This window comes from Mobula birostris, chromosome 13, assembly GCF_030028105.1.
Source record: "Mobula birostris isolate sMobBir1 chromosome 13, sMobBir1.hap1, whole genome shotgun sequence".
In the NCBI taxonomy this organism is placed as follows: Eukaryota; Metazoa; Chordata; class Chondrichthyes; order Myliobatiformes; family Myliobatidae; genus Mobula; species Mobula birostris.
In genome coordinates this window covers 20,034,698-20,061,154 of record NC_092382.1, presented here as the reverse complement: position 1 = coordinate 20,061,154, position 26,457 = coordinate 20,034,698, and the positions used below count along the sequence as shown (strand labels likewise).

The 26,457-nt window shown below is 44.5% G+C and overlaps 1 protein-coding gene across 3 annotated transcripts in view; it reads right to left on the bottom strand.

Moving 5' to 3' along the window:
- Nucleotides 1-26,457, bottom strand: part of LOC140208502 (NACHT, LRR and PYD domains-containing protein 3-like) — a 53,630-nt gene that overhangs the window by 13,487 nt on the left and 13,686 nt on the right. The window contains exons 3-12 of one of the 3 annotated variants that reach the window (XM_072277211.1): nucleotides 24,993-25,667; nucleotides 11,910-12,002; nucleotides 11,014-11,180; nucleotides 9,924-10,095; nucleotides 9,775-9,825; nucleotides 3,731-5,468; nucleotides 2,498-2,584; nucleotides 2,174-2,344; nucleotides 1,848-2,018; nucleotides 1,520-1,690 (exon numbers count right to left, since the gene is read on the bottom strand). In XM_072277211.1, the coding sequence (XP_072133312.1) occupies nucleotides 1,520-1,690; nucleotides 1,848-2,018; nucleotides 2,174-2,344; nucleotides 2,498-2,584; nucleotides 3,731-5,468; nucleotides 9,775-9,825; nucleotides 9,924-10,095; nucleotides 11,014-11,180; nucleotides 11,910-12,002; nucleotides 24,993-25,667 (3,496 nt within the window). Of the gene's footprint in view, nucleotides 1-1,519; nucleotides 1,691-1,847; nucleotides 2,019-2,173; nucleotides 2,345-2,483; nucleotides 2,585-3,730; nucleotides 5,469-9,774; nucleotides 9,826-9,923; nucleotides 10,096-11,013; nucleotides 11,181-11,909; nucleotides 12,003-24,992; nucleotides 25,668-26,457 lie in introns of those variants that run through there. The other 2 variants (XM_072277212.1, XM_072277213.1) reach the window with 2 other exon arrangements.

The following is a 26,457-nucleotide window of genomic DNA, read 5'->3' as shown; positions in this document are numbered from 1 at the left end:
AAATTCAAGCCACACACATCAAAGTTGCTGGTGAACGCAGCAGGTCAGGCAGCATCTCTAGGAAGAGGTAAAGTCGACGTTTCAGGCCGAGACCCTTCGTCAGGACTGACTGAAGGAAGAGCTAGTAAGAGATTTGAAAGTGAGAGGGGGACATCCTCTGCCCGCCAGAGAAAGCAGGATCTCCCGGTGGCCACACCTTTTAATTCCACGTCCCATTCCTATTCTGATATGTCTATCCACGGCCTCCTCTACTGTAAAGATGAAGCCACACTCAGGTTGGAGGAACAACACCTTTTATTCCGTCTGGGTAGCTTCCAACCTGATGGCATGAACATTGACTTCTCAAACTTCCGCTAATGCCCCACCTCCCCCTCGTACTCCATTCATTATTTAATTGTGTACACACATTCTTTTACTCTGTCTATATTTTCTCCCTCTGTCCCTCTCACTATAACCCCTGCACATCCTCTGGGCTTTCCCCCCTTCCCCCTTTTCCTTCCCCGAGGCCTCCTGTCCCATGATCTTCTCATATCTCTTTTGTCAATCACCTGTCCAGCTCTTGGCTCCATCCCTCCCCCTCCTGTCTTCTCCTATCATTTAGAATCTCCCCCTCCCCCTCCCACTTTCAAATGTCTTACTAGCTCTTCCTTCAGTTAGTCCTGACGAAGGGTCTCGGGCCGAAACGTCGACTGTACCTCTTCCTAGAGATGCTGCCTGGCCTGCTGCGTTCACCAGCAACTTTGATGTGTGTGGTCTGACGAGTGACTTGCAGTTTGAGACGGTAGCGAGGAAGGCAAATGCAACATTAGCGTTCACCTCAAGATGTCCAGAATGTAATGCTGAGACTTTATAAGGCCCTCTCCTTGATTACTGTGTACAGTTTTGGGCTCCTCATAGAAACATAGAAAACCTACTGCCCAATACAGGCACTCCATCTTAGAAGAGATTTGCTGGCATTGGAAAGGGTCGAGAGGAGGTCCACAAGGATGATTCCAGGAATGACAGGGTTATCATACGAAGAACGTTTGATGGCTGTTGGTCCGTACTGGTTGGAATTTAGAAAGCTGAGGTGAGATCTCATTGAAACGTTTCAAAGTTGAAAGGACGAGACAGAGTAGAAATGAAAAGATGCCTCCGTGCTGGGACAGTCTAGCATAAGAGGCACGGCCTCACGATGGAGGAGCGTCCATTCAAAATAGGGATGCGGATTCCTTTCTTTATCAGAGAGTGGTGAATTTGTGAAATCTGTAGCCACGTGCAGCTGTGGAGGTCAGCTCCTTTGGTGTATTTAAGGCAGTGATTGACAGGTTCGTGAATGGCCATGACATCAAAAGTTACAGCAGGTTAGGCCAGGAAATGGGGTTGTGGAAGAGAAAAAAGTATCAGCCATAAATGAGTGGCGGAGCACACTCAATGGGCCAAATGTTCAAATATTGCTCCCCTTACTTATCGTCTTGTTAAAGTTCAGTGTCAGACATCCAGTGACTGTAAACACAATCTTTCACTGTCTGGTACTTACACAAGTTCCCGTATTGTACACTCCGGGTTTCTCAGAGCTGCAGACAGCAGTTCCACTCCTGAATCTCCCAGTTTATTATCATTCAGGTACAGCACCGTCAGTGATTGATTTGTAGTCAGAGCGGAGGCGAGATCCTCGGCACCAGAACCTGTGAGACCGACATTGCCCAGCCTGGAGATGAGGAAGAGTGAGGGTGAAGGACAGAGAGAGAGACAGGAGACGGTACAAATCCCCAGTGTTTATCAGTAACACAATTACTGATCACATTAATGTTCAGTGTCAGGCACCCAGTGACTGTAAACACAATCTCCCACAGTCTGGTACTTACCTCAGTTTCTGTATTTTACACTCTGGGTTCCTCAGAGCCGCAGACACCAGTTTCACTCCTGAATCTTCCAGGTTATTTTTGCTCAGGTTCAGCTCCGTCAGTGATGGGTTTGCACTGAGAGCAGAGGCGAGATCCTCGACACCAGATTCTCTGAGACTGACACTCTCCAGCCTGGAGATGGGAGAGAGTGAGGGTGAAGGACACAGACAGACAGGAGACGGTACAAATCTCCAGTATTTATCAGTAACACAATTACTGATCACATTAATGTTCAGTGTCAGACACCCAGTGACTGTAAACACAATCTCCCACAGTCTGGTACTTACCCCAGTGTCTGTATTTTACACCCCGGGTTCCTCAGAGCAACAGACAACATTTTCACTCCTGAATCTCCCATTTGATTAAAACTCAGGATTAGCTCCGTCAGTGATGTGTTTGCACTGAGAGAGGAGACGAGATCGTCGACAGCAGAATCTGAGATTCTGACACCCCTCAACCTGGAGATAAGAGAGAGTGAGGGTGAGGGACACAGAGAGATAGGAGACAGTACAAATCCCGTGTTTATCAGTAACACAATTACTGATCACATTAATGTTCAGTGTCAGATTCCCAGTGGCTGTAAACACAGTCTCTCACCGTTTGGTATTTACCCCAGTTTCCGTATTTTACACTCCGGGTTCCTCAGAGCCGCAGACACCAGTTTCACTCCTGAATTTCCCAGTTTATTCGCCCCAAGTCTAAACACAAACAGACAAATTGATGAACAAAGTGATTCAAACTGTGGGTCTGAGGGAATTTCTCTCACTCGGATATTTCAGGAAACATTAAACCCTTCAGTAAATCACTGATCAGAGTTCCCATCACTGTCAATGTCCCTCACTGCCCAGCTCCAGGCTATTCACCGAATGTCAGTAATTTAGTCTGTCGGTGTGACCCCGCAAACTCCACATATTCTGTCTCACTCCCTGATGTTCAAAAAAAGTGTTACTGACATGAGAATGTTGGGAGGGGCAAGGTTGAAGGGTAGACGAAAGTCCCACAGTGAGGATGATTTGCGAATTTGAAAATGTCGATGGGATATTTCCACAGAACGTATAGGAGATGGGAGGTCGGTAACAGAGCTCCACCAGGAGGTTAGGGGATTGAGATGAAAGTCGGAAGGGGCAGGAAAGAGCGATCCCCATAGGAGGAAGGGGAATGCGAATCAGAGTTAGCACAGGAAGAAGGAGTGTAGGGAAGAGCGATCCCCACGGGAGGAAGGGGTTGGGGAGGTCACAGAGGAGGCTATCCCACGAGACGACGGGATGCAGCGATAGGCTGAACGGATGGGGTGTGTCTGAATTTACTCCCACAATCGGGAAAGGATATGCACCCATGGGGTCTGGGTATCTGATAGTGAGCGCAGTCACACAGTTGGACTGATGGTGATAGTCACACATGAGGAAGGGGAGGGGAGGACAATCTCACAATGGTAATTCTCTCCCTCTCACTGGGACAGTCCGTTGGCGGTCTCTTGTCCCTCACTGGGAAGAGGGTGTGAAGCTTTGACCCAACTGCTGCAGTCAGTGTCGGTCTGGGTGTCAGTAACAGTGATCAGGAACATTGTGAATGGACGTGTCACAAGCAGTGAGAAACACAGCCATTCCTGTGATTTACTACCATTAAACCAATGGCCGTTGTTCACTGATTTGATGAAGCCTCCAACATCCATTCACAATTAATCACAGAGCCACCCCATTTCTGGGGAATGACTGATCGATTCCCTGGTCACTTGTCAGAATTCTACACAATCTGATTTACTACAGTTTTACCCAAATTCATTTACATTGAAACAACGCAATGGGACAGTTTCACAGTTCAGAGTGAGAGATTAATAGAGTTACCCCAACTCCTGGCACTTGTGCAGCCCGGGTCCCAGCCGCTGGATTCCTTCACTCTGAATGTGGCAGCTCTGCAAGTCGAGGTGTTTTATTGTATCACAGAGTCCGATGACATGAGACAGGACCGCGCAGTCAATCGGGGTCAGCGTCATTCCACTGAAGGAAAGTGTTTTCACAGATCCCAGTGCGGCCTGAGCCAGTCCACGATTCTGAGACTCAAACAGGTAGTGCAATGTGTTCAGGAGGCTCCTTTTACCAGCTTCACTCTTCGTGTTTCCACTCTGGCGTTTAACCTCCTCCTTCACCCAGTCAATCACCTGGCAGGTTGTTTCATGAGGAAATGGACCCAGAAACTCCTCCAGGCCCCGAGCTGTCATTGGGTTGGAGAGACCAGCAACAAAACGGAGAAATACCTCAAATCGCCCATCTGTCGTGCTGTGGGCTTCAGGGAGGAGTTTCAGGATATCCCCGGGATTTAGAGTCAGGAATTGTGCGACTGCAGCTGCAAACTCTTGGATGGTGAGGTGTGGGAATGTGTACACCACACACCGGCCAGAATCCTCTCTCTCCAAAAGCTCCATCAGGAACCCAGACAGGAACTGGGAAGGCTGCAGATTGTAGTTGATCAAATCACCATCGGTAAACACAATCTTCTTCTCAGATACTCCTCTGAAGGCCATCTGACCAACCCTGAGTAACACATCACGGGGGTTCTCAATCTCACGGCCATGGTTTTTCAGGATGTTGTAAATATAGTAGGAATACAGTTGGGTGATGGTCTTGGGAACTCGCTGCGGGTCCCTGACTCTTTGTGTGAAGAAGGGGCCCAGTGCCAGAGCGAGGATCCAGCAGTAGGAGGGGTTGTAGCTCATGGTGTACAGGATCTCGTTCTCCTTCACGTGTTTGAAAACAGCTTCTGCCACCGTCCGATCTTCAAAATACCTGATGAAATATTCCTTTCGTTCCTCTCCAAGAAATCCCAGGATTTCAGCCCAGATACCAATCTTCGCCTTTTCCAATAAATGTAACGCAGTGGGACGGGTGGTCACCAGCACTGAACACCCTGGGAGCAGCTTGTGCTGGATTAAACTGTACACAATGTCAGACACTTTGCAACGGAATTCAGGGTCTAGGCACTGGTGCTGAGGTTCTGTGTCTCTCCAACTGTCAGCAAAATCAATTTTGTCCTTGAATTCATCCAAACCATCGAATATAAACAGCAACCTCTCTGGATTATTCCACAATGTTTCCAGAACATTCCTCAGGTATGGATAGAAAAACAGCACCAGGTTCGAGAGGTTTATTATGCAATTGATAGTGTTTAGCTCTCGGAATTTGAAACTGAAGACAAACTGGAACTGTTGGTATATTTTCCCCGTGGCCCAGTCATAAACAATCTTTTGTACCATTGTTGTTTTCCCGATCCCCGGGACTCCGGCCACTGCTGCCGAACTCCCAGATTTGGATTTACTCCGGGAAAAGTTGCTCTGGATCAACTGATGAGTCCGGATTTTTTCCAGCTCTCTGCGGAGATGTTTTTCTGTCCACTCCTCGTGGTCTCTGCCTCTTGCCAGCAGCTCATGTTCCACCAGTCTCCGATCTCGAACAGTAGAAATGACCGTGAGCTCAGCGTATCGATCAACCAGCTGGAAAACCTTCACCTTCTCCCTCATCAGGATCGTGTTCACTCTCAGTGTTTCAGTTTGTGCCCGCAGAGTCTCCTTGTGTTTCTGCTGAACATCTTCCATGGGAACAGAGAGTGGACAAACTGTCAGATGCCTCAACTCAGAACTCAGTATTTAAGCACACAAGGGTTAGCTCAAAGCTATTGCATTAATTGAATTCTTCGATGGATGTTCGTACAGTAAAGTAAATTGGGTTAACAGACTCCTGACTGGACACAGGGTCCTGGTCTAGATAAACACCGATCATCACATTTCCACATTAATTTTGCTGTGAAGGTGAGTATTTCCCTGGTTGTATACTAACCCCGGACTGTCCCGCACTGGACACCTTCTCACTACTGTCACAGCTGCCATTGTTCCTGTACACGAACATTGAAAGCTCAGTGTTGATGTGGCATATGGAGATGGAGGAAATGGTAGTGTGCATTCTCTCAAAGGAGCAGGTCGGGGAATCACAGCTCCCCACCCCCTCACTGATTCAAAATACAAAGTATAGTTGTTGATCAGCACGTGTACTGTGGGTCGGTGGTTGGTGGAGAAAATGTCAATGTCTTGTTCAGAAAATTGAGACAGTCAGCATTTTGACACAAAACGCAGTTTTCCCCTTCCAGAATCAGAGATGCTGCTCAGCTCACTGAGTCCCTGAAGGAAATGGTATGAGACGACAGATCTGCAGTCTCGTGTCTCTTAAAGAGTGTGTGTTGTAAATACTCAACAGATTCAAGATTCAAGATGGATAAGCGTAAAGGAGAAGGAAATAATTGCTATTGCGGACCTGATGTAGGACAAAAAAAAACTCAGATAAAGAACAGAGAGGCCTGGCCTACATAAACAGCAGGTCCTCAGATTCCAAATTAACTGTGCTGTGAAGGTGAATATTTCCTTGATATTTTACTGATTTCCGACTGTCCCATAAACGGCACCCTCCCAATACTGCCACAAATATCATATTCTTGTGGAAGAAAAGTTTAATCCCCAGTGCTAATGTGACATATGAACTGAGAAAGAAGTGTAGTGGGCATTCTGTCCAAGGACTAGGTCTGGGAATCACATCTCCCGCAATACGCTCCTCTCTGATGTTTAATTATATATATATATATAAAACACTACTGCATGTCAGTCAGCTCCTGTACGCCAGGGGGAGCCATTGTAAAGATCTTGGCAAGCATCGTGGACAGTGAGCGTTTCTATATCAAACATCAATATTTTCATCTGCCTACAACCACTACAAATGCTGCACAACGCACTGGGTTGCTCCAGAAGATCGTTTGTGTCTCCTAAAGAGGATGCGTGGAAATACTCAACAGGTCTGACAACATCTGAACAGAAAGGTACACAGTGGATGCTCTAGACCTATGATGCAAAGGGAACGAACATCTTAAAGAGCAGGATGATTTCTAATCCTGATAGCACTCCGGTAAAACCTCCTGCTCCCTGTACAAGGACTCCTCATTCTTCCTGTAATGGGAGACAGAATTGTTCGCATAATCCAAGTGCAGACAAGTCAAAGTTTTACCAAATTTTTACACAGTTGTAACATAAAGATCGGTATACTCAGTGGTCCGCCTAATGAAGGGGGATATGCGGCCATGTCCTCTCTGACGTGTTGTCACATTCACGGAGCTATGGAGATTGACACCAAAATCCCTCCGTACATCTTTGATGTCAGTGTCCTGACATTCACTCCATACTTCCACAATGCATGTCACCTGCTGAATGTCCCCCAATTTAAATTCCCCACAGCCCCATAGTGCACAAGCTGCAGATTTATTATTTTTCACAACAATCTCAGAACTGGAGTTTTGCTCACAGCTCCGAAAACCTCTTCCAGTGAAACCCGAGCACCTTGGAGGTTCACATCCCAGTACAGCTTCTCCTCCCGTTGGACAATACACATAATTGTCCAAGGGCAGATCTCGCCAGAGAAACTCCTAAAATATTCCTGCATTAAGGAAAGATGAGGAAGAACATTTTATATCCTCAAAAACAGAAGGAACATTAAAATTACCCACTACAACACACTGTTTTTGCATCTTTCCAGACTTTGCCTGCATATCAGTTCCTCTATTTCCTGATGTTCTACTGAGAGATGTTTAGTAAAGACCCATCGGTGATTGTATCTGTCTTATGGTTGAACTCTCCCCATATTGTAGAGATGCTTGACCTCCCCAATGTGTCCTCTCTGAATGCAGCTTTCAAATTCCCCAGATCAGTTATTAAGCTACCCCAACCACTTTTCCTCGCCCTTAAATCTGAAATATGGGAATTCTGAAAGATGGAGCTGCGAATTCTGTCTCTCTCAATCAAGTCTTCATAAAGGCAACAACATCACACTTCCATGTGCTGATGCACTCTCAAGGTCCAACTACCTGACCCACAACACTCTCTCCACTGAACTAAACAATTCAGATCCAGCTATCCCATCATGTTTATTTAGCCGGCCCTGCCAGCCTGTCTTACCATAAGCCTTATTAGCCCAAATTGCAACTTCCATCGACTAGACTGAAGATAATGTAGCTGGACAAGTGTTTGGAGTGTCAGTGGGAAAGCATTCTGGATATAAGGTCATCTGTCTTAGTTTTGGAAAGGGATGGCGATGCCCCGAGTATTGAGAACCTTAAGGCAGATATTAGTGTAAGACAGGGTCTGGATGAAGTGTGGGAACTGTCACTTGCAGCCATGCTACAGCTGAACAGAGACTCTTAAAAGGGTGAACTCGAGAAGCTCAAGATGCTGGAAATCCAAAATGCTGGCGGAACTCCAAAGCAACTTACAAATGAGTTACAGGGGCTCAACAGGTGAGGCAGCTTCAATGGGAATGAGTAAGAGGTCTGCCAGTCCAATAGGTCGGGACCTCGCCAGGGGTGTGTGGGTCTCTATTCAATGTATTCGGGTGAAATAGGAAAACATTGATGTTGACATGGTTGCTTTAGACAATGTGACAGTGGTATAAATGAAGTTCTTCAATAACCAAGGATTGAACTTGTTTCGAATTCAGAAATATGTGTGGGAATTTCACTGCCATGTCTGCTTCCTTAGCAAACAACATGAAGAACAGTGAATAACAAGTTTGCAGGCAATTTGTAGGGATTTACCAAATCCATGGTGCAGGGAAACTGAAGGGCTTTTTCTCTAAATATGGACTGGAAAAGCATTAACAGAGGCGACAGAGACGTGAGAGTTTTGTAAACTTCCTGATTCAACTATTCTGGTCCCAAATGAAAATTAACATCTTTGGAAATTGTTTATGGAACTGAATGGAGGCTGAATCATGGTTCTGGCCAAGATTTCTTATGTATCTGTTCAAGAGCTTCGAGTAATCAGATAAAATATGGGCTGATGCAATATTGATAATGTTTACAATATGTGTTTTCTTCGCCCTCTCCTCTGTTAAATGTGCATTTGTGTGATCCAATTCAGTCTGTAGTTAGGAATCCTCACAATCTCTTGAGCCCATGCGCTGCTCTGTGCTCCAGTCTTACTGAGACGATGTGCTTACCGATGTAGTGAGCTTCTCATCCAGACGGTCACAATTTAATTAATTGCAATATTGTTTATAGGTATTTTCAGTCCTTTCCAGCTTCCTTCCCAGAATCCCACAACCCTCGGTTTCCCTGTCCCAATTCCCATCTCTCACCCTTCCACAGTGTCCGTCACATAACACCGGCACACATGAATGTCAGTTTCTGCGGACTGAGCAGAGGATTTTGTCCCGAATCTCACCCTCACTAACACCGTCTCCTGATGGACTTCCCAGGATTATTGATTTGGAAATTAAACTGGGTAACAGTATCACTGTTTGAACTGAGGGAGTGCCGGTGTGAACAGAGTGGGGTTCATATGCTGCTCCGGCGTTGAACAGACTAGTTGGGGTGTTATCTGCTTTTCTCATTAAATGGAAACCGTCATTGTCATTCTCTGACGTGAACTTCAATTGACTCCCAACTCTAAAAATGATGACCTGTGGGATGTAAGAGAATTTAGAAAAGCGATTTAGGCTGAGGGCTGTTCCGGGGATTGGACGGCTGTAAGGGATTGATTTTCCGTTTCACGATAAAGAAAATGAAAAACAAAATCAGCTTTTCACTCTTCCAGATCATCTTATTTTCCACTCTGACCCCGGTGGAAGGAGCTTTAGTTGCAGAACCCAGAGAGGTGTGATCCCTTTCAGCAACCCCGCCCCCTAACTCTTCGAATTCTACCTCATAGTGTCCTCTGAAAGCTCTCCCTCCAGCAAACATTTTCCATGTGTGTCATTGTGCTATGTTGCAAACATTTATCTGGTCAAATTCACATGGCTCAACAACAATATGGCCCTACACAATATCAACCATTGGTGGAAACAACTGTTTCTTCACTTACCTTTCAGCTCACCGGGAATCGTCGGTATGGATTGATGGACCGGAACACAACCTGCTCGGATTAAAAAAATTAAGGAATTGAAAATTGTAAAATTATTAAGTGTGTGATGTTTGAATCCAAAATTAAATTAATATCTGGTATTATCTCACCATGTGCCTGTATTTCTTTCAGTATTTTGTCCAACTTTGGAACACCAATCCGCATTTTGACAAAGGTTTCCCACATCACCCTCCGGGCGCGGGAGCCTTTCTCCATCACCAGGCTCAGGAGGAGTTTAGAACTGTCCGCCCGCTCTCCCTTATCAGCGAGATCAGAGATTTTCTGTGAAGAGTAACAGTGAACATATTGGGGACTGACAGATTCACACAGAGAATGAGGAGTAAATGATGTGCTCTGTAACGGGATCACACTGAGCAGTCACCCGGACGGGTGCTGATCCTGTCTGGACACGGACTGTACATTCTGAGTGCAGAGAACACGGAGGGACATTCACCGTGAACCTGGTCTGCCAGTCAATGAGATCCTGGCTGGTCTGTGACCGCTTCATTGATGTGGCTCCAAATCCATAAATAATTCCTCACCGGATTTGATGGTGTAGAACAAAAATCAGAAAATAATGATCGCAGAGGAAGAAAGAAGTCAGGAGAGATTTTATAACAGTGAGCAGTTGCAGAGAAGTTGCAGAAAAGGTGACGTAATTCATCTCCTTAATCAACCTGTTCCAACATGACAGCGGATTACCGGCTGACACCTGACGCCTTTCCTTTGCCTTTTCCAGTGAAGGTTTATTCAGTGATTACACTTTACAACATGGCAGTATTCCCCGATCCACACTGTTTGCAGTTACAGATTGTAACACAATCATCTCCACCCAGAACAGAACACACTCCAGCTCCCGCGGCACCCACTGATGATGTCCCGGTTCTCAATGACATCCTGCCGTCACGCTGCACGGTCTTCCCAAACCGAAACCTCCTGTCATATTTCCATTTAGTACTGTAAACTCACACAACTGTTACCTGCTCAACTCAGTCTGAACACTGAGCAGCCACCCACCAGTCCGCGGGGTCTTTTCACCCCTTTCTATCACTGGTTCAGACTCACATGTTTGTAATTGCATGTACAGTATTTATTTTCCAGCTGTTTGTTTATCTAATTTCATATCCGATGAGTCAGAGTTCCGACACCCATCAGTCCTGTGATGTGTGAAAATTCAAACCCATTCTCCCTCCCACTCACCCGATGTTCCTCTCCACTGAACTGATTCTCGGCCGTTAACGCCAGGCTCACTCCGTGCACCCCTCCTTCCATCGCCTGCTCCAGCCTGTCCCGGTAGAAATCCGTCAACTGCAGCAGCTGGAAATTGTTCCAGCTTGCCAGGAGCTCAGTGATCGCTGAGCTCGGATCTGTGAAGGAAAATGGGGAAACAATTGAATAAATTATCAACGTCCCATTAGACAGCAACTTTCTCTCAGGAAACTAAAATTGGTAAATTGGTCATGGAACACAATCCGAGATGGGAAGGGGTAGACAGGTGTGGGGCTGCGGATGAGGAGAATGGATGCGGCCAGGGGGTCGGAGAATCGGGGGTGTAGGAGGGGGTTTAGTTCCATCTGTTGAGCCTTCTTGGTCCCAGGAGTATATCTCTCTGTCTGGAAAGGACTCTGTTTATTCCTGAGAATATAGTAACCCATCACCATCACTCCCTGGTACTGCCCATCACGACCGCTTTGCTCTGAGTCACTGTCTGCCTGCCTGGTCAAACTCTTCCTCAGAAAATCTCTGCAATATCTCACAAAATGCAGGAGGTACTCAGCATGTCAGGCAGCATCTGTAGAGGAGAATAAACAATCAACGTTTCGGGCCAAGGCCCTTCATTGGGACTGAAAATGAAGGGGACAAAATTCCAGATATTGCCACATTACTTTCTATTCCTTGTGGTCCTGATCTTAAGCGTAAAATGTTTATTCCTCTCCATGGATGCTGCCTGACCTGTTGAGTTCTGCAAATGTTTTGTGTGTCTTTTTGCTGCCCAGAACTTTCAGCACCTGTGGAATGACTTGTCTTCTGGAGTAACTCGCTATTTTAATGTCCATCACAATCTGTTAGAGGAGCAGGAGCAGACGCTAACATACCCGTGTCCTTTCCCGATGTTGACGTCACTGGAACTCCTCCACTGCTCACATCTTGACCCTTTTTGACGACGGGAGTGACCAGTTTTTGCTGCTCTGTAACAAAAAAAAATAAAAAAATAAAAAAAATAACGGAAGGGTCAAACGTTAATTGGGGTTTAAAGGAGAACACCGTTTTGTTTATAAACGGAGGCAAACACTTCCAAACATCTTGGGCCTGCCCACTGAAGCCTTGGCATGGCCTGGTCCACCTGCGCCCATCCACCCACAGTCACACAATGCACATTTCCGCTGTCTTCATGGATTGTACACTGGGCCAGGATTCTCCAGGGTATCTACTCGCCTTATTGCAGGCAATTCCCTTTTAGGGAGCAAACTTGCGTCCTGGACCGGGAGGGATGTGTTAACAGAAAGGCAAGGCAGGTTGAGCTGACAGCGCCCGCTGCTTTGGTCCTCCTACCACTGGTGGCGCTGTGGTGAGTAATGGACAGCTATTACAGCAGTGTGGGGTGAAACATTTCTGCTGACCAATGGGATATCTATTCCTCTCGTCACTGAATTATACAGATTTCTTAGTCAGAACTGATTCTCATCGTCTCCTTTCAGTTTAACATCGCCTGGCATTGACACCTATAGCAATATATGATTTGTTTCTACATAGAAACACTCTGACATCCCTATCAACGCAATCCCACCCACAGCATCAAGACATCTAGTCCTAAACCGTTACAGTTTCTCTAGCAGGACTTTAAGACCATAATTATCTTCAGTACTCCGATCAAAATTTCTTTGAGCATATCACCTGGTTATTATCAAATAGTTACATGGCACATTGTTAAACACAATGTAGGCGCCATACATCCAAAACAACATTTGGCAAAAAATCTTTGAAATAAATAAAACAAAATGCTGGAATTATTCAACAAGACAGAGAGTGTGTTAATATTTTTGGTGGAAGACCCTGTATCAGCACTGAGCTTGTGTGTCGGAGCCATGTACTGTTCTCTATCTACATTGTATTCTGTGTGGCGTATTTATGATGCTTCTTATGGTAACTAGCAACGCGGAGGGAATCAGTTACATATTCGTGCTTTGTTCCATGGGGTACACAGCTGGCGACTGACGGATGTCATATATTTTGTTATTATCCTCTCAAATATGCTGAACTTACACTTGGGTACACTTCAGTTACATCGCTTCACGATTGCATGTTTGCTGATTGCTAATAAAGAATGGAATACATATCACCGACATTTGTAACAATTATCACTGTAGCTGACGGGAGCCATGAAAATATAACAAACCTGTGGGGTCGCCAGCAACAGCAACTTGGTTTTGTTCGAATTCACCACCACATTCTCAACAGATGTTTCTCAATCTGCCGATCATTTAAAACATTCTGATGTACTTAATGAATATTTTGCTTCAGTATTCACAAGTGGAAAGGACCTTGGAAATTGTGGGCGTGACTTACAGCGGACTGAAATGCTTGAGTGTATAGACTTGAAGAAAGAGGATGTGCTCGAGCTTTTGAAAGTCTTTAAGTTTGATAAGTCGCCGGGACTGGATGAATTATACCCCAAGCTGCTGCGGGAACTGAGGGAGGAGATTGTTGATTGTTGATTAAATAAATAAAACAAAATGCTGGAATTATTCAACAAGACAGAGGGTATGTTAATATTTCAGGTGGAAGACCATGTATCGGAGCTGAGCCTGTGTGTCGGAGTCATGTATCTGTTCTCTATCTGCATTGTGTATTTATGATGCTTTTTTTTATGATCCGCATCAGCCGGGGTTTGGTAAACGCGGAGGGAATTAGTTACATATTTGTGCTGTGTTCCATGCGATACACAGCTAGGAACTGACCGATGTCATATATTTTATTATTATCCATTCAAATACGCTGAACTGACACTTGGCTACACTTCAGTTCCATTGCTTCGCGATTGTATGTTTGCTAATTGCTAATAAAGGATCGGATACATATCACTGTTGTTGCCAATACTGAAAGAAGAAGTGGAACATACTATGAAGAAAATGTGAAAGGGAAAATTATCGTGTCCAGATAACTTTCTGGTAAAACTGCATGAAGCGCTAGAAGATTTTGGTGTAGAAAAATTAAGACCTAGACTTCAAGACCTATACTTCTGTTTCATTGACTACACAAAAGCCTTTCACACAGTGAAACTCCAGGTCATCATGAAAATGCTTAAAGATGTTAATATCGACGGAAAAGATCTAAGAATTACTGGCAACAAAGTGCAGCCATACAGATAGACAACGAGATTGGTGAATATCAGCCAATAAAGCGAGGAGTCAGACAGGGTTGTGTTCTATCACCAGAGCTGTTCTCTCTGTACAGTGAAATCATCATGAGAACCATACAAGACCTACCTGGAATAAGCATGGGAGGATACAATATCAACAACCTCCGCTCAGTACTGATAGCAAACAGTGAAGTAAATTTAAAGAAACTAGCATCTACCATCAACACAGAGAGCGAAAGACTTGGCCTAACCTTAAACAAAAAGAAAGCTGAAGTAATGGTAATATCAAAGAAAGCTGATATCCAAACTGTGGGATCGTATTGGTAAACGAAATCCTGAAACAAGTTCACAACTTCAAGTACCTTGGATCATGGGTAACATCTGATGGCAAATGTGAAACAGACATAAAAGCAAGAATAGCAATGGCACGAACAGCATTTACAGAAATAAGAAACATCCTAACGAACAAGAAAATAATGATGGACATCCGCCTTAGAACTGTCAGCTGCTACATTCTCCCTATATTGCTGTATGGCTGCGAGTCATGGACCATCACAAATGCAATGGAAAACAGAATCAATGCAGCAGAGATGTGGTTCCTCAGAAGAATGCGATGCATATCATATACGGACAGGATAACCAACGAAGAAGTTCTGCAAAGAACGAAAAAAAGACGTACATTACTTTTAAAAAACTCAGAAAACAACCATCAAAGTTCTTTGGACTCTTCATGCGAAGAGAGACATTAGAACATTTAGGTACAACTGGAAAGCTGGAAGGAAGAAGAAGCAGAGGCAGACAGAGAATGAAAATTATAGTTGGATTAACATCATGGTTAGAAACAAGGGAGGCAACAACTACAATTCGGAGGGTCAGAGACCGTGATGGATGGAGAGACATGATCGCCCATGCCGAACGGTAAGGCACCTAAATAATAATAATAACATATCATCGACTTTTGTAATAATTATCATTGGAGTTGAGGGAACGTCATGCAAGTATAACATATCATTGGGGGTTGCCAGCAATGTCAAGTTGATTTTGTTAGAATTCACGCTACATTCTCAACAGATGTTTCTCAATCTGTAGGTTATTTTAAATATTAGATTATTAGATTACCTTAGATTATGAAGACACTCAGTCCTCGTTTATTGTCATTTAGAAATCATGCACTAAGAAATGATACATGTTGCTCCAGATGATATCACATAAAAAAGGACAAACCAAAGACTAACGCTGACAAGACCATATAATTATAACACATAGTTACAGCAGTGCAAAGCAATACCATAATTTTCTCTTCGGATCAAGAAGACAGCGGTATGAGGCTAAGGATTTCCAGCGAGAAGACATTTTATTTCCCGGAGTAGGAGAGAGGCCAGACTGCGCAGGCGGGTGACGTCAGCCGGTTGAGCGCGAACAGTTCAAAAAGAAAACCGCTATATCCTGCGGGCAGTGTCGGAGCGGGCTGCGGAGTGAGAGGGTGCAGAGTGAAAGGGCTTTGGCTCAACGGACTTCGACCGTTGAGTCTCACAGTAACGGAGTAAGTTACAGTTTTCTGGTATTTAATACAAACAGTAGCATTAGAGGTATGCATCTAGCATTAGTGTTGTGCTTGGAGTGCCAGGTGTGGGGACCCTGGGAGACCCGCAGCCTCCCCAAGGATACATGTGCACCAGGTGCACTGAGATGAGGCTCCTGAAGGACCGTGTTAAGGAGCTGGAGATGGAAATTGATGACCTTTGGCTAATTAGGGAAAGTGAGGAGCTGATAGGTACTACCTATACAGAGGTAGTGGATAGCACCCCTGTGACAGTCCCCCTCAGAAATCGATATATTGTTTTGGATACTGTTGAAGAGGCAGACCTGACAGAGGAGGACCACAGTGAACGAGACTCTGGCATTCTGCCCAGTGCCGAAATCAAGAGAGCAAGAAGAAATACGGTAGTTATAGGGGATTCCGTCATAAGGGGGATGGACAAGAGATTCTGCGAGCCGGACAAGGATACCCGGATTCTGTGTTGCCTCTCTGGTGCCAAGGTACGGGATGTCTCAGATCGAGTCCCGAGTATTCTGAGGAGAGAGGGCCATGGTACATGTTGGTACATGTTGGTACCAATGACATAGACAGAAAAAGACAGGAGGCCCTGAAGAAAGGTTACTGGGAGCTAGGAAGAAAATTGAAAAGTCGGACCTCCCGAGTAATAATATCAGGATTGCTGCCTGAGCTGCACGCTAATGATGCTAAGAATAGCAGAATTAAGCAGCTGAATGTGTGGCTAAGTAACGGGTGCAGGGGGCAGGGCTTCAAATTCTTGAATCATTGGGATGTATTTTGGGGAAGGTATGACTTATACAAAAAAAGATGGATTACACCTGAACTCAAAAGGCAGTAATATCCTGGCGGGATTGTTTAATATAGCTCTTAGGGAGGGTTTAAACTAAGTCGGCAAGGGGAAGGAAACCAATCTGTTAGGATCGAGGAAGAGGAAGATAGAAATAAGTCAAAAATACTGTGCAGCAAAGATGGCAAGAAGGACAGGCCGGTAAATGTACAGGATAATTTGCTGCAGAATAGAAATATAGCAAAATCGGCAGCAGATACTGATCTAAATGTACGGTACTTAAATACACGCAGCATTAGAAATAAAGTGGATAACCTTGCTGCACAGCTGCAGGTTAAAAGATATGACATTGTGGCCATCACCGAGTCATGACTAAATGATGGATGTGATTGGGAGCTGAATATCCAAGGATACACAGTGTATAGGAAAGAAAGGAAGGTAGGTAAAGGAGGTGGCGTGGCCCTGGTGGTAAGTAACAATATCAAAACAATAGAAAGAAGGGACATAGGATCTGAAGAGGCAGAATCCTTATGGGTGGAATGAAGAAATGGCAAGGGTAAAAAGACACTAATAGCAGTTATATACAGGCCTCCAAACAGCAGCCGGGATGTGGACTACAAGTTGCAGCTGGAAATAGAAAACGCGTGTCAGAAGGAAAATGTCAAGATAATTATGGGGGATTTTAATATGAAAGTGGATTGGGAAAGTCAGGAGGCCTTCACCTCCGGAGATTCCGGACCACACAGTTACAGCGGCAGCGAAGTGGACGTTTCAGAAGTTTCTCCAGATGTTCCGCCGTGTTTTCACGTGTCTCCATCAAATCAGAATTGTTCACGGTACCCTACTTAACACATACAGATATCATTCACCGCAGAGGCCGCGCACGCTGCGTCACGCCGCCATCTTCTCCTCCGTCCTGAGGAGAATTCCACATCCTGCGGAATATTCTGAGGTATTTGAGTGTATAGGCATTAAGAAAGTGTATGTGCTGGAGCTTGTGAAATGTATTAAGTTAGATATGTCGCAGGACTGTAAGAGATATACCCCAGGCTACCATGGGAAGCAAGGAAGGAGATTGCTCAGCCTCTGATGATGATCTTTCCATTATCAATATGATGGGGAAAATACTAGCGAATTGGAGGTTTGCAAATATTGTTCCCTTGTACAAGGAAGAGTCTAGAGATAACCCAGTAAATTATAGAGCAGTGAATCTTACTTCAGTGATGGGCAAGTTGTTAAAGAAGATTCTGAGAGGCAGGATTTATGAGCATTTGGAAACAAATAATCTGATTAGGGATTGTCAACTTCGCTTTATCAAGGGCAGGTCATGCTTTACGGACCTGATTGAACTATTTGAGGACGCAACAAAACACTTTGATGAAGGTAGAGCAGCGGATGTGGCGCCTATGAATTTCAGGAAGGCATTTGACAAGGTTCCCCAGGCAAGGCTCCTTCAGAAAGTAATGAGGCATGGGATCCAATAGACGTTGCTTTGTGGATCCAGAATTGGCTGCTCACAGAAGGCAAAAGATAGTTGTAGATGGTTCGAATTCTGCATTCAGAACGGTGACCAGGGGTATCAAATTTCAAGACAGAATATAGTATTAATGGTCAGACTCTTGGCAGTGTGGCGGATCAGAGGGATCTTGGGGTTTGTGTCCATAAGACACTCAAAGCTGCTGTGGAGGTTGACAGTGTTGTTCAGAAGGCGTATGGTGTGAGTGCTTTCATCAGCTGTGGGATTGATTTCGAGACCTGTGAGACAGAAACAGAAACACAGAAACCCTAAAGCATAATACAGGCCCTTCGGCCTAGAATGCTGTGCGTACATGTATTTACTTTAAATATTCCCCGGGGTTACCCACAGCACTCTATATTTCCAAGCTCCATGTCCCTATCCAGGAGACTCTTAAAAAACCCTATCGTATCCGTGTCCACCACCGTCGCTAGCAGACTATTCCACGCACTCACCACTGTGTGTAAAAAAAAACTTACCCCTGACATCTCCTCTGTACCTACATCCAAGCACCTTAAAATTGTGGCCTCCCGTGTTAGCCATTTCAGCCCTGGGGAAAAAAAAGCCTCTGACTATCCACATGATGCTTAAAGCCATATAAGACCATAGTTAGACCTCACTTGGATACTGTGTTCAGTTTTGGTCACCTCACTACAGGAAAGATGTGGACACCGTAGAGAGAATGCAGAGGAGATTTACAAGGCAGTTGCCTGGATTGGAGAGTGTGCCTTATGAGAGTACGGTGAGTGAAATTGACCTTTTCTTCTTGGAGCGATGGATGATGAGAGGTGACCTCATAGAGGTGTATAAGATGATGAGGGGCATTGATCTTGTAGATAGACAGAGGCTTTATCCAAGTTCTGAAATGGCTAGCACGAGGGGTCATATTTTAAGGTGCTTGGAATTAGGTACAGAGGGATATCATGCAGATACAGGTGGGTGCATGGAATGCATTCCCAGCAAGATAGTAGATGCGAACACAATAGGGTCCTTTCAGAGACTCTTAGATACGTATACAGACCTTAGAAAAATAGAGGATTATACTGTAGGACAATACTGGACATTTTCTAGAGTAGGTTACATGGTCAGCACAACATTGCTGGCTGAAGGACCTGTAATGTGCTGTAGATTTCTATGTTCTCTCTTTTCATGTTTTATTGTTTCACAACGTTCAATGACATTTGATTTAATGTGTCTTTTCTGACAATGATCAACATAAAATACTTACGTAAGTCAATGTGAAAACATCTATTTAAAGTGATCTAACTCAATTCCAAATATAAAACACAAAATAATTGATTGTATAAATATTCATCCTCTTTTAATGTGACACCAAATCAACACTGTTGCAGCCAATTGGTTTTATAAGTCACATGATTAGTTAAATAAGATCTGTTTTTGGACACCTGTGTGCAGTCAAGTTGTTTCAACCGATTGTAGTAAAATACACCTGTATCTGGAAGGTCCAACTGCTGCTGAGTCAGTATCCTGGCAAAAAAAAAAAAAACCCGAAAACAAAAGAACACACCAAGCAGCTCCGCAAAAAGGTTATTGAAAAGCTTAAGTCAGGAGATGGATATAAGAAAATGTCCAAGTCACTGAATATCCCTTGCAGTACAGTTAAGTCAATCATCAAGAAATGGAAAGAAAATGGCACAGCTGTAAATCTGCCTGGAGGAACTGTCCTCAGAAACTGAGCAACAGTGCAATAAGAGGACGGGTGAGGGAGGCCACCAAGAGACCTATGACAACTCGTGAGGATTTACAAGCTTCAGTTGCTGGGATTGTAGAGACTGCGCAGACAATAACTGTTGCCCGGGCGCTTCACCAGTCACAGATTTATGGGAGAGTGGCAAACACAAACGCACTGTTGAAAAGAGAAAACTCACATGAAATTTCGGCCAGAGTTTGCCAGAAGGCATCTGGGAGACCCTGAAGTTCGAAGGTCTGATTAACTCAAAATTGAGCTTATTGGCGCTCAGTCTAAATGCTATATTTGGTGTAAGCAAAACACCACACTAGAGACTAGAATACTACAGCACAGTACAGGACTTTCGGCCCTCATATATTCCTAAAAAAAGTGTACTAAACCCAGACTACTCCGTAACCCTCTATTTTTCTTCCATCCATGTGCCTATTCAAGATGCTCTTAAATATCCCTAATGTTTTAACCTCCACCACCATCCCTGGCAAGTCAATCCAGGCACCCACAACCCTCTGTGTAAAAAACTTACCCCTGATGTCTCCCCTAAACTTCCCTCCCTTAACTTTGTACATATGACCTCCGGTGTTTGCAATTCGTGCCCTGGGAAGCAAGTACTGACTATCCACCCTATCTATGCCTCTCATAATCTTGTAGACCTCTATCAAGTCCCCTCTGATCCTTCCATGCTCCAAAGAGAAAAGTCCCAGCTCTGCTAACCTTGCCTCATAGACGTGTTTTCCAATCGAGGCAACAACCTGGTAAATTTCCTCTGCACCCTCTCCATAGCTTCCACATCCTTCCTCTAATGAGGTGACCAGAACTGTACACAATACTCTCACTGTGGTCTCACCAGAGATTTGTAGAGTTACAACATGACCTCTCTACTCTTGAACTCAATCCCCCTATTAATGAAGCCTAGCTTCCCACAGGCCTTCTTAACTGTCCTATCAACCAGTATAGCAACCATGAGTGATGTATGGATTTGAACCCCAAGGTCCCCCTGTTCATCCACACTCTTACTTAACCGACCATTAACCCTGTACTCAATCTTCTGGTTTGTCCTTCCAACATACATCACCTCACACTTAACAGGTTTGAACTCCATCTGCCACTTTTCTGCTCCACTCTGCATCCTGTCTATATACTCATGTGACCTTCGACAACCTACAGCTCCTGCCACTTCTCCAATCTTCGTGTCATCGGCAAACTTACTCACCCATCCTTCTGCCTCTTCATCCCGGTCATTTATGAAAATCACAAAGAGCAGGGGTCCCAGGACAGATCCTTGCAGCACTCCACTAGTCACCGACCTCCAGGCAGAATACTTTCCTTCCACAACTACCCTCTGCTTTCTTCCTGTAAGCCCTTTTTTATCCAAACAGCCAAAGTTCCACTGATCCCATGCCTCATGACTTTCTGGATGAGTCTCTCGTGGGGGACCTTGTCAGATGCCTTGCCAAAATCCATGTAGTCCACATCTACCGCCCTACCCTCATCAATTTCTTTTGTTACCTCTTCAAAAAACTCCATTAAGCTCGTGAGGCACGACCTTCCCTTCACAAAGTCATGTTGACTATCCTTGAGTAGACTGTACTTCTCCAAGTGCTCGTAGATCCTATCATTAAGAATCCTTTCCAATAGTTTGCAGACCACCGACGTAAGACTCACCGGTCTATAGTTCCCAGGTTTCTCCCTATTACCTTTTTGAAACAAGAGAACTACATTTGCCATTCTCCAATCCTCTGGCACCTCCCCTGCAGCCAAAGAGGATTCAAAGATGATAGTTACTGTTCCAGCGATCTCTTCTCTCACTTCCCACAACAACCTGGGGTATATCACGTCCGGCCCTGGGGACTTAGCGATCTTGATGTTTTTAACAAGATCCAACATTTCTTCTTCCTTAATGTCGACATTGCCCAGCGCACAGGCCTGTTATATTTGACCTCACCCTGATCAAGGTCTTTTTCACTTGGGAATACTGAAGCAAAGTATTCATTTAGGACCTCCCCACCCTCCTCCGCCTCCAGGTACCTGTTGCCTTCTTTGTCCTTTAGCGGCCCCACCTTCATTCTTGTCATCCTTTTGTTCTTCACATACACAGCACGCCTTGGGGTTCTCCTTAATCCTACGTGCCAAGGCCTTCTCATGCCCCTTTCGAGCTCTCCTAAGTCCTTTCTTAAACTCCTTCCTGGCTACCCTATATTTCTCATGAGCCCCTCCTGCTTCCTGCTTCTTATATCTAACATATGCTTCCCTCTTCCTCTTGACGCGTTGTCTAATGTGTTTCGTCAGCCACGCTTCCATTTTCCTGCCTTTTTTTCCTTGTCTCAGTGGGACAAACCTATCCTGAACCCAGCACAAGTTGTCCCTAAACTTCCTCCACATTACTTCTCTGCTTTCACCCTGTTTCACATCTGTTTCCAAATTACTCTTGCTAGTTCCTGCCTCATCCCTTCATATTTAGCCCTTCCCCAGTTAAGCACTTTCCCATTTTGTCTGTTTTTATCCTTTTCCATAGCTATGCTGAAGCTAAGGGAGTTGTGGTCACTCTCACCAAAATGCTCCCCCACCAAGATGTCTGCCACCTGACCAGGTTCATTACCGAGAACTAGATCCAGTATGGCCTGTCCTCTCGTCGGCCGGTCCACATACTGTGTCAGGAATCCTTCTTGAACACCCCTGACAAATTCAGCCCCATCTATCCCCCTTGCAGTCAGGAGGTGCACATCGTCAAAATCACAAGATTCCTACCATGAAGCATCATGATGTGGGGACATTGCACAAGTAGAAGGCCCTGGAAGGCTTGTGAAGGTAGAGGGTAAAATAAATGTAGCAAAAAACAGGGAAATCCTGGAAGGAAATCTGAGGGAGTCTGCAGGAGAACTGCGACTTGGGAAAAGATTTTTTCAGCAGCAAAATAACCCCAAGCGTAAAGTCAAAGCTATACAGGAAGAGCTTAAGAACAACAAAGTTAATGTCCTGGGGAGGCTAAGTAAGGGTCCAGACCTCAATCCAACTGAAAATTTTTGGCTGGACTTGAAATGTTCTGTTCACTAACGATTCCCACGCAATTTGACAGAACTTTAGCAGTTTTGGAAAGAATGGGGAAAAATTGCAGTGTCCAGATGCACAAAGCTGATAGAGACCTATCCGCACAAGTCAAGCCTGTAATTGCTGCCAAAGTGTCATCTACTAAATAGGACTAGACATGCGGGATGTGTATACTATTTATCTATAGTATAAAATTATATATAAATAAATGCCAATAAATCTCACGACATATATCTGTGATAGTAAGCCTGTTTCTAATTCTGAGAAGTTTTATCTGACTGTTGCGTATTTTTGTTTATGTCTGTTAATCCTCTTCCTCATACTGTGGTAGGTAATGTTAATTTAAGTGCACTGGACTGTTACTTCAGTCCTTTTTTTTAGTAAGTTTTCCAGATCGGTTTCAGACCAAGATATTATGCCAAAAGAATACGTTAATATAGGCAGAGCGAACATGTTTATTGCCTTTGTTATATTGTTACTATTCAGCTCAGTTTGGCAGATTTTCTTAAGCTTTGAAGGAAATTCTGTTGAAACAGTTCTCTTTATCACATGATGATCAATTTTCTTTGTTTGTTGATATCCTTAGTATCGTTATGTTTCATATCCATCCATCTGTTGTATTGAATGCTGATGCTTTGTCATACGCTATAAGCTCTACAATATTTCTTGTAATTTTTAATGTTCTGTACTTTTCTAGTCTAAAGCTCACGTTTAAATCTTTGGACATCAGTTCCATTATTTGAATTAATTGTTTTAGCTTTACTGATGCAAGAGTGAATAATTTCAAATCATTCTGTACAGTAGATGTGTCAAGGTATACTTCATTTGTTTTTTTTTCCTCTGCTTTAATATCCGATTTTTGTCCGATTCAGTAAATTAGAGAGCGGATTTAAGGCTAGACTAAACCATAGCAGGCGTTGTGTTTTGCTCTGGAAAATGCCTCCATTTATTTTGAAAACAGTAGTTGTTCCTTTGAGGTTGTTAATAGGGTGATTACTGTCTGCCAATGCTTCAGATGTTCTAAGTATCAGGTGTATATATTAGGAAGTTCTTTTAACCGTGAATGAGGGACAGAATCAAATGGTTGTTGATAGACAATATAAAATTTAAAGATTTCTGCTTTCCCCAAGACTTGATATAGAATTAGATAATATATTACCAATTGTTTCTTAAATCTGTTCATACATTAACAGTATTCTTTCTGCTCTTCTGTAAGTATATTGTGGTTCGCTAAGTGAGTGGTTATTAGATATGACATGCACAATGTTACAATTTTAAATATAAAATTGTCTCATTATTATTAAGAGCTAATAAGAACATTGAATAGTGACCATTCAATAGTCTTATAAAATGCAGAATTAGAGATGTCCTTTTGGCTGGCGGTTCTTACATTCAGCCTTTGATATCTTCTGCCCCACGGGAGTATGGAAGAGAGAGTTTTGCGGTGGGTTAGGGTTCAGCAAACAAGGCTTTGGGTGGGGGAAGTAGTGTTTTGCTAACTGGATGGAGTACTTCCAGGAGGTGACAAATGAAGTTACACAGTGGATATTGTCTACTCGGATATTAGTCGGGTGTTTGACAAGGTCCCACATCGGAGTCTCATACAGAAAATTAACATGCTTGGGAACTGTGGTAAAATGGCCTTTTGGATTCATAGTTTTCTTCTTCATAGCAGACAGTTGGTAATGAGGGTTAACCTGGCTGACGATCTTTGACCAGTGATTATCCACAAGGAACCACACTGGTATCAGCCATATATGTCCCCCTCTCCAAAAGTGGCCTCAAAAACCTACCCAACAATGCTCTTGGAATTATTTTACCATAAGGACCACTTTACCAGAAACCAAGCCCTCCCACCCCACCCACTCACCTCTTTCAATTTAGGATTGGAATAAATGTTGGGGCTGTCAATGAGAGTCGCTTCCCAGAGATGCTCTCAGCATCCTGGCGAAAACATTTCCCTGAATTCATATCCCAGAAATGCTCTTTTATCTGGACAGCTGCATTTCCTCTAATGCACATCCTGGAAATCCTCGGAAGAGGTAATAGATTTCCTGTAGTGGGATAACGGGTGCCCCACTACACCACATGTACCACAGCCACACATTTCCCCTCTCCCCTGACCATCCCTCCAACAAGGCCTCACATTTACCCTCCTCCCTGCCACATTCTGTGAACACATCACCCTCAGATTTTACTCACTGATTCCTTGCTGTTGGCTTGACAATTCTGTATTTAACGAGGCAGTCGACTTACTTGTGCCGGTGCCAGGATCCTGAGCAGCGTCTCTGGACTGACAGACAGTCGCCTCACTTGTACTGGTTCCAGGGTCCTGCTCTGTGTCTCTGACGTCACTGTCTCTGGGCTGACAGACAGTCGCCTCACTTGTACTGGTGCCAGGATCCTGAGCAGCGTCTCTGGACTGACAGACAGTCGCCTCACTTGTACTGGTTCCAGGGTCCTGCTCTGTGTCTCTGACGTCACTGTCTCTGGGCTGACAGACAGTCGCCTCACTTGTACTGGTTCCAGGGTCCTGCTCTGTGTCTCTGACGTCACTGTCTCTGGGCTGACAGACAGTCGCCTCACTTGTGCCGGCTTTAGGGTCCTGATCAGTGTCTCTGACGTCACTGTCTCTGGGCTGACAGACAGTCGCCTCACTTGTGCCGGCTTTAGGGTCCTGATCAGTGTCTCTGACGTCACTGTCTCTGGGCTGAATTTGCTCTCCCTCCTCTGCGGCCGGACCACATTCAACTGAGACATTGTTCTCAATCTGACCCTGCTTTGGTGCATTGTTTCCGGTGTCCCAATCACCTTCACTCGATGAACCGCCTCGTGAAAACCTCTTGAGTGCTTTCCTCAGCCGATTTAATTTCCCGCCTGAAATAAATGACGAATTACAAGTTATACTAGACTGATTTAGAGCTCAGCAAAACAAGGATTCACAAAGGGTGGCTACAATAAGACCATAAGATATAGGAACATACTTAGGCCATTTGGCCCATCGAATCTGCTCTGCCATTCAATCATGGCTGATCTTTTTTCTCGTCCTCAATCCCATTTCTCGGCCTTCTTCCCATAACCTTGGGTGCCCCACATACTCGCCTTACACTTTGACATACAGTATCCTGTCTCCTGGGTCACAGACTGACCATTGCCTTGATACGCACACTGTCCAGTCCCCTGGTTCGCAGACTGACCTTTCCCTTAAGACGCACACTGTCCTGTCCCTTGGAGGAATCTTGTCTGTACCCTTTCCATCATAATGACATCCATTCTGTGCCCTATCTACGTGTATAAACTGCTCCAGGGAATCGTGCATCTGTACCCTTGGTCCCCCTCGTTCTACAACAATGTTCAGGGCCTTACAATTTACAATACAACTCCTGCCCTGGTTTAACTTTACAAAGTGAACGCACTCCTTGGAGCACTTTCCATGTTCGACTCAGTCTCCTTGTGAGTTTACATAACCCCACTATACCACCAAGTTTGACGTCATCCACAAACTATCGAACGACATTAATTTTATCTACGAAGTCTTTAATTGAAAGAACAAACAGTGGACCCAACAACCACCCACACCACAGTTACAAGCCTCCAAACTGACTAGCCCTCTATTATTAACCATCTGATTCCTTCCAGCTTGCCAGCTCTGTATCCAGTCGGCTGT